The sequence below is a fragment of the Phyllostomus discolor genome, chromosome 5 (assembly GCF_004126475.2).
Source record: "Phyllostomus discolor isolate MPI-MPIP mPhyDis1 chromosome 5, mPhyDis1.pri.v3, whole genome shotgun sequence".
In the NCBI taxonomy this organism is placed as follows: Eukaryota; Metazoa; Chordata; class Mammalia; order Chiroptera; family Phyllostomidae; genus Phyllostomus; species Phyllostomus discolor.
The window spans coordinates 40,270,789-40,279,027 of NC_040907.2; the positions used below are offsets into that span (position 1 = coordinate 40,270,789).

Consider the following 8,239-nt stretch of genomic DNA (forward strand, 5'->3'; position numbering starts at 1 on the left):
ACTGAACCACCTGGCCAGGGGCTAGATTTTATTCTTGAACTAACATCTATAGCAGTGTTTATATGGTTCCAGACCACCTTCATCAAAATTACTCAGAGTTCTTATTGAAATGTAGGTTCTTGAGAACTGCTCCCAGACCTAAGTCAGAATCTCTGTGATGGGAAAGTGGGAATCTGCATTTTCAAAAAAGATCCCCCCACCACCCAGGTAATTTCAATGTGCACCAAAGGTTCAGAATCACTGTGTGATGGTAACTTTTATTTTGTTGATACGCTGAAAGAAAATAAGCCTTCAAGGATGGGCATTCTTCATATGCAAGGATATCAGTTTGATTTCAAGGTTAATGCTGAATCATATATTGACATTTATTGCTAAGTCACCTTTGCTAGATGTACTTAATATTGTGAAATGTCACATTTGCATAGGAAGGGCTTAGGCAAATGTACCTTTCTGATAAATTGCTCTTCTTTGATCCATTTCAGATGAGGTGGTGGAACAGAGGTCTGGTTCCTCAACACCTCAGCGTTCCTGCTCTGCTGCTGGCTTACACAGACCAAGATCAAGTTTTGATTCTGTAACTCCTGAGACCCATTCACTCTCTGGCTCCCTCACTGGCTCCTTGACCGGAAGTACATTGTCTTCAGTCACACCTCGCCTGGGCAGTCACACCATGGATTTTTTTGAAATGTGTGCCAGTCTGATCACTACTTTAGCTCGTTGATGATCTTTCCCTAGTTTATATCTTTCTGTTATTGCACTGTGAAAATCACATATATTCTTTAAATTATTTTACCTGTGCGTATCACATACTCTAAAATGCTGATTGACAGGCAAAAATATTGCCAGCGGACACTTAATGCCATTGAAATTACTGAAAACAGAAAAGTCTGACATTTATTTACTTGTAGAAATCTATAATTCTATTTTGTGATAAATTCCCATAAGCAAATATGTAAACATTGATGAAGATTGTTAATTAAAATTGTGAGTTCACTACACACGATTAATACACCTTCACTGGTGAACTAGCTCAATCAAAGGGTATTTTGGCAGAATCTTCTTGCTTTACTCTTTGGTGTAGGTAAATCCAGTTTACAAATTCCTAAAAATTTCAGCAATCTTTAAGCTATGCTTTTGCACCCAATTCTTTTGCATAAGAATATTTTAAAAAATTAGCAAGATAGTTTTTAAATGTTGAAATCTTAAAAGCCTGTCCCCCAAATTTTAGAAGCCAAGTTCTAGCAGATTCTGCCTAGTGTTGAACAGAAAGGCTGTGGTCCTCAAACAGGTAACCATGATTTCCTGGTTCCTTAAAAATGACTGTAACCAAGTAGAGGTTTTATCTTGAGATTTCCATGAAAAATATACCAGTTTTAAGAGCCTTCAAGGTTCTACTCAGTATTGGAGTATCTGGAATTGCAACAACTTTTGTCATAAACTTCCATCATTTTAAAACCTGCCTTCAAAATCTACCTTTCCCAAATTCTTTTTGGCTCTATCTATTTTTATACTTTGCCGAGCATTGTAAAATTGACAGTTACATGAAACAAAGCAAAATATCAACAGTCCCTTAAGAGAGAACTCTGTTACTGTGTGTAGTGGCAGGGTGTGCGTTTGTGTGCCTGTGTGTAAGGTGTTGCATCCCACATGTTAATTTTTCATCTGAAGTTGAAGTTTGTCCTTGTAGCCATCCCCTTCCTCATTTTCCCCAGTCACCATTGTCTTTGTTTGTTGTTTGATCCTTAGTGGCTGATTGGTTTAGCTTTTAAATCTCTGGTTCCTTTTCTTTGTCTTATGTCTTTATTGCTAGCCATCTAATTTGAAAACACTGTTTGGGCCTTAAGGGCTTTTTATGTAATTCCAAAGCTTGATAGGCAATGACCTTCACTGTTGAACTTATTAGGGCAGGGAGCCTTAAACATGAAAAAAACAGAAAAACTCCCGTATAAATATATGTGTTGTTTACATATATATATGTATGTATTCACACACCAATGCTTTTGATGGAAAACCAAACAATTTTTTTGTTGTTTCATTTTGTGCAGGTTGTATTATTTTGTAATCTTTAAAGAAAAACAACCTGTATACAGCAGGGTAGATAATAGCTTATAAATTATATTTTGTTTTAGTAGAAGTATTTAATTTTTAAATTATATATAATTTATCTAATCTGTATTTATTCATTTGTTTTCTTTAGTATATTGTAATTAGCAATCTCATTCACCTGACTTACCCTAGAAAAGATTAAGCTCTTGGAAACAAAAAGTGACTAATCCTTGACAGGTTTTTCTTTGCCAAAAAATGATGTTTTCTACCAGAAGCAAATGAGAATGAACGTTAGACCAAATCTCCCCTGTGTTTATGGAAGACAAGCACGTCTACCTTTAAATACTTTTGAGCCGAGGGTTTTCAGTGTTACATCATGTTGTTTTGTAAAACTTTTAAACAGTCTTGACTTCTTAATATCAAAAGGAATCATTGTTGGGAAAGAGGGTGGGGTTGCAGTTCAGAAGTTTTAAGTTTAAACCTTTGAAAGGTTGCCACCTAGTGGCACCAAAGGGTGCTTTTTTTGTGATTATTTTTACAGGGATAAGTAGTAGTTCTATTGTGTTATTTTGATGTACATTATAGATACCACATAATTCTCACTTCTCCAAATGTGTAAATATTTACCTCTTTTTGGAGAAGCTAGGCCACCTCATCACATTTGCCTGTCTATGAATGGGACGACCTTAGCAATAAGGAACTAGTCTGATTCCTTATCCTCAGTGATAAAATTCCTAGTACTTTTGAAGGTAGAGAAACAGCAGGATGGAATCCAGTGGTATTTTAGCTTTGTTAGTCTTAATAAATCATATATTAGAAACTTATTCATATCAAAATTACTTTATGTGGATGATTGTCATTTTTTGAGAGTTAAAATACTATTTACTATTTTCTCATTCTTGTCCATTTTCATGAATATCTACAGTGTGGTAGTTACTTGTTGAATTTTAGGAGAACCAAGGGTCACAGTTTTGGTTTTTGTATGCTTAAGTTTTTAAAACACAGCTATTTTGTGAATCTAGAATTGTTTTGTGGAGAGAAGATTGCAGGAGGCTTAGTTCAGTATAAGAGGAGCTAGAACATTGTCCAAGGAGGCTTTTTGTTGCTAATGAACAGAAGGGGAAAGAATCAGTGCTAAATTCCCACATTCAGGCATATCACCTGGTTTACTGTGGATGTGGTATGTGGTGGGTAGATCTGGGGTCGGAACAATTTTTTCTAGTTAAAATTCTGGGAGAGAGCTTCTATTATTAGGTTACAGATAAAACCCTAGCTATATCATGGAAATGGACTCCATGGGATTCTAGAGCAGCATTTCCCAAATTGTGTCCTGTGAGATGCTCTGCAGAAAACGACTCCCCTTGGGCAAGTTTGGAAAATGTTACATGCTACTCTCGCTCTTGAGATGACAGTGGATATGAGCATTAAAGACTTTGATAAGTTCTCTATGGGAAAAAAAGACAACCATTTAGCTTTGTTTAACTCTGCTTGACCAGAATTGATGTAACCATGTTTTTAAACTTACTATCCATGGGAAAAAGAAAATTTAGAAAATACTAGTTTAGGAAAATTACTGTTCTAGGTTGTCATAATTAGTATAGTTAAGAATCAAGTTAGGATTTCCTTTTCCCTTTTCAGTTGTTAGAAAGAATCTGGTTCAAAATCAGAATAATTTCATTTTAACCTGTGGACATAGTCATCTTGAGCTGGACTTAAATAGGATTGTGTATGTCTGTAACCTGTTTCATAGCATCTTCATTTTCTTAATCAGGTTGTGTATTGTTTGGGAGTGAAATTTATTGTTTTTTATGTGTGTGTGCTGGATAACCGAGAAATCCTGAACAAGGTTACTTGTAAGAAAGTACTGAAAGACTAGTGACCACAGCTTATGGCCTTATGGATAATGAGTCAGTTATCATTGATTCTTGCTTTCAAAAAGTGTCATCAGTGAACATTTTCTAAGTACTTTTAAATAGGGCACCATATTAGAACTCATTCCTATTATCCTTTAAGAACAAACAACATCTCAAATTGGAGGCAGGTAGGCAGATTTATTACAAGTGGGATTTTTGTTTCGATCAACAAGTTTTCAAGAGATACTTTTGTAACCTTTAGTGTTTGCATTCCCTGATACTAGTCATCTATAAAGAGAATCCAGGAGCCTAAATTAATCAGAAATTATTATACTTCTGTGTCAGGAAATTGGCTATATGTACAGAAAATTTTCTGGTTTTTGCGAATAGGTTTTTAATGACAGTTACGTAATTCCAGGCTTGATTTTTCGTATTCCCTGGTCAGTTTATACTCAGGGAATAGAAATCGATTTTTAGTATTAGATGAGACATAAGTGAGAAAATAATCATAGACAACAGTTATAAGTTATTTTCTTGACTGAATTTGTAGCTCCTATTAATGTGCAGCATACTGAGTTAATATAAGCACTGCACCTTCCGTTTATAAAACACGAAAGCTTAGAATGTGTCTACTGCAGGCACTTCCTCTTTGTTCACTGGTTAATAATTTAAATTTTATTAGTGGTTGTGAAATCTCATCATCTAAATGCTAGGCATGTTCACAGTTTTGTTTTCAAAGACACCCACCTTTTCAATCTGGCATTTCTGTACCTCCTGTCACTCTGTGACTTTTTAGATAAGGAATGTAGTTTATTTTCATTACCGTTCTCAGAGATCCTACTTTATTACAAGTTCTGGGTGAGGGATATGTGCAATCTGTTGGTAAGTCACATCCTCTGTTGGGGTTCATTTTTGTAACCTCTAAAGTGAGAGGGATAGATGAAAAGACTCTGAGGTATTTGAGCTTTAACGTTCTTTCCTTTCATGATTTGTGTTACTGTCCACTTTTTATATTTTTAGAGTGTCTATACTAGTGAGAATATTCTATATATGTTTGGTGAGGCATTTTGAAGGTATATACTTGAATTTTTTTTCTAAATACAACCACCCTCTGGAATACAAATGGCAGAAATGCAGAAAACCATACATGTTAAAACATCATGTGTACTTGACATAAAACACAACACAATTAATTTGAAGTGATGGAAGCGTTCCATACATTTTTATAGTGATTTAGATCCAGACCCTCCATATCTATTAACTTAGTTAACACATTGCCGTAACCTTGTAAGGTAACCACTCTCTGGATGAGAAAGCAGGACCAGAAAGCCCTTCATAAAGATTTCATGCCATGCAAGTACTCAGTGATGACCACTGCTTTCTGTGTGTTCCCCTCCCCTGGGGGGAATAGCCCAGTCCCTGAAATGAGTAAGAACAGTAAACGCAGGAATATTGCTTTCAAGTCTTGGATGACATGACGTAGTCTTAACTGAGTCTTTCTTCATTTATTTGAACCAGTTGATTGCACTACCTAGATGTAATTATCTAAAGTATTTAAGATTTATTTAGCATATGGATTTTTACAAGTACTTCTAAGTTAATGAGGGTGCTTAAAAATATTGAAGAAACTTTTTAGGGCATGCTTCTTCCTTTAATTTACATGGTTCTGTAGTACAGTCTTTTTCAAAAGTAAAACTAGCTCCAGCCCCTATCCTAAATTATCATAGTTTTTGACTATTACATGAATTAGGCTTATCTAAATTTCATATACAGATTGATAATTTTTTATTTTATATGCATACTAGATGATAAAACACTATTTTCATAGAATATATTTCTATTCACGAACTACCTAATTATTATCTGTTGGATAGAGATTCTCCCAAACCTTATAAAACTTTGAAATGTAATTTTTGTTTGATGAGCTTTAAAAATTGTATAAATCTTATTTAAACAAGTTGCTGGCCTCCTTACTAGCCTTTCCCACATATAATTATGATGCATTTGACGGCACTGAACGCAGTCCAGACTGGATTGGGTTTAATTAAACTTTCTCAGCCATAACCTGATAAGAATCAGGCTGGTCTAGAAGTCATCAGACTGTGGGTCTGTATTAACTTTGTGAGCCAGTGGTAATGTTTACTGCCAGCCTTGCATAGCCATGCCACTTTGCAGCTGCAACTGTGTGTGTGACTTTCAGTAACTATGGTTTATATCTAAAGCAGTTTAGATTTTATGGAATTAGCTCATGATTATTGGGACAAGCAGGGTAGGTAAATTTCAGTTACATTTAAAGTGCAATTAAGGAAATTTTAGAATAGAGTGCTCTTTACAAGGAAAAAAATGTATTTCTAGAATATCCTAGCATGAAAACTTTTTTGAGAATTCATAGAATTTTGACAAAGTTCATACAGTGTTTTGTTTATTTGTTTATTCAAGGTTTGTTACTTTGCATTAATTTAAAATTTCAAGGAGAAATAGGAACGTTCTGTTGCCAAGGAGAATTGCATAGTTAATTTTTGCTGCTAATTTATGCATGCATTTTTCACAGCTGATAGTCCTTTTAAGTAAGTTTTGTTACGAGGAAAGGCCATTTTTCTAGACAGATAACATTTTTCTAAAATGAAAAAGAAACAGATCCACTGATCTAAAAACCACCTTAATTGTGCCTTCTGTTTTAAATTATAGGAACAGTAATAATTAGTCACAAACTTGTTCAAACTGTATTTTCTTCTAAGTCCTCTCTCTTTTCCCTACACCTGCCCTCTGTGACCGGCCACAGTGTTTGCTTGCGTCTGTTCTCAGGTTCCTCTGACCAGACTCACCCTGGCACCGCCAGAGGTGAGCCACTAGATGTATTTTTCTATTTCTCTTGTGTTGCTTTACTTTTTGAGTCACCTTAATAAAAGTTTGGCTCACTTCCCATGTTTTTAAAATGAATGCAAATGAATAGCAACCTTTATATTTCAACCCTTTAAAAAGTTTGTAAAGGGAAGAAGTAATGCAGAGCCAAGAGCATAGTCTAATTTGAAATCTCGTCTGAGTTTGTCTGCTGTGTCAGCCGCAGGGCACGCAACCTCCTCATTCAGTTTTCTCACCTACAAAACTTGGAGAATAACCTACCTCACAGATGTGTGTGAGAGACTTTCTGAAAGCCCTTGTTTGAATACAGGGTTTGTCATACTCACATTTAATGTAAATCCTCCCTTTTCAAAAGAGATCTTTGATATTGATAGGATGAGTATCTTGATTTTAGGTAAGTATTATGTGGTACAAATATAGTAATAAAAATGTTTAAGACCACAGTTTTACAAATTATGGTTTTCTTATTTTAAGTGACTTTTAAAATTTCTTGCAAACATTGAATATTCAACTATTAAATTTGTCTTTTGTTGCATCAAATACTGAGAACTTCTTAAATTGTTGGCTGAAGCCGCCTTACTGTACCAAAATACAGCTTTCTCTCAAGACTGTTCACAAATCTGTGGTTGTACAATGTTTTGAGTGTTCAATGTGAAATGGTTAAAGAACTGTAAACTCTAAGTATAGTAAACTTAATATTGTTTTAGGAAGAATGCTTGTATTCTTTATCATGTATACTTAAATATTATACAGTGAATTTTGAGTGCAACAAATAAAACTTATGATTGCCAGCCATTAGGTTATGTCCATGACAATCATAAAAAATGTTGGATCAGATATTATTCAGTTTTTTTCCCAAGAACATCGAGCATTCATTTTTTTCTTAGCCTGTCTTTGAGAAAAGAAAGAAAAATTCCATAGGCTGATACATTAAACTATTGAAGCATTTGATTACATATTTATTTTTTTAAAATTTTTGTCTATTGAACTTGGGGTCACTTTTTGTAATTTGTTTCAGGAAGAAAAAAAAAGAGCACACCCCCAGTGTTTTTGCATTGTAATAACCATAGATTCAAATTTCAGTTTTGTTTGCTATGATTTTTCCTGTGTTTAGTGACCAGTGGGAAGGATGTATCTTCCAGTCACTGTATGGTAATCTTGAATTACACAGCACTTCATAGTTACACGTTCACCCTAGTTAATATCTGCACTGTACAAACTCATAGGTTACAAACACACAAGACAAAGGAAGCATATCCGATTGCATATCAGCTTTTTTCACAAAATCAAATTAAACTCTCTGGTAAATTTGAAAATTGTTTTTGTTTCTGTTCAATTATTAAGCTAATTATTCTGCATGTCAGCTAATAGTTACAGAGGAAGCTGTTAGGGGAAAAGATTGCCCGTGACTCCTTAGAGATTTCCTACCATCTTTATCTTCTTTGTTACACATTGTGGTTTCTAACTTAGCCACTGCA

General features: G+C 34.7%; 1 protein-coding gene across 1 annotated transcript in view; it reads left to right on the forward strand.

Annotated features, from left to right (window-relative positions):
• PRKAA2 (protein kinase AMP-activated catalytic subunit alpha 2) overlaps nt 1–7,728 on the forward strand; it is a 59,262-nt gene extending 51,534 nt beyond the window's left edge. Inside the window, exon 9 of the mRNA XM_028513080.2 lies at nt 483–7,728. Within this exon, the coding sequence (XP_028368881.1) occupies nt 483–721 (239 nt within the window). The 3' untranslated portion in view covers nt 722–7,728. The remainder of the gene's footprint in view (nt 1–482) is intronic.
• Nucleotides 7,729–8,239: the final 511 nt, after the last annotated feature.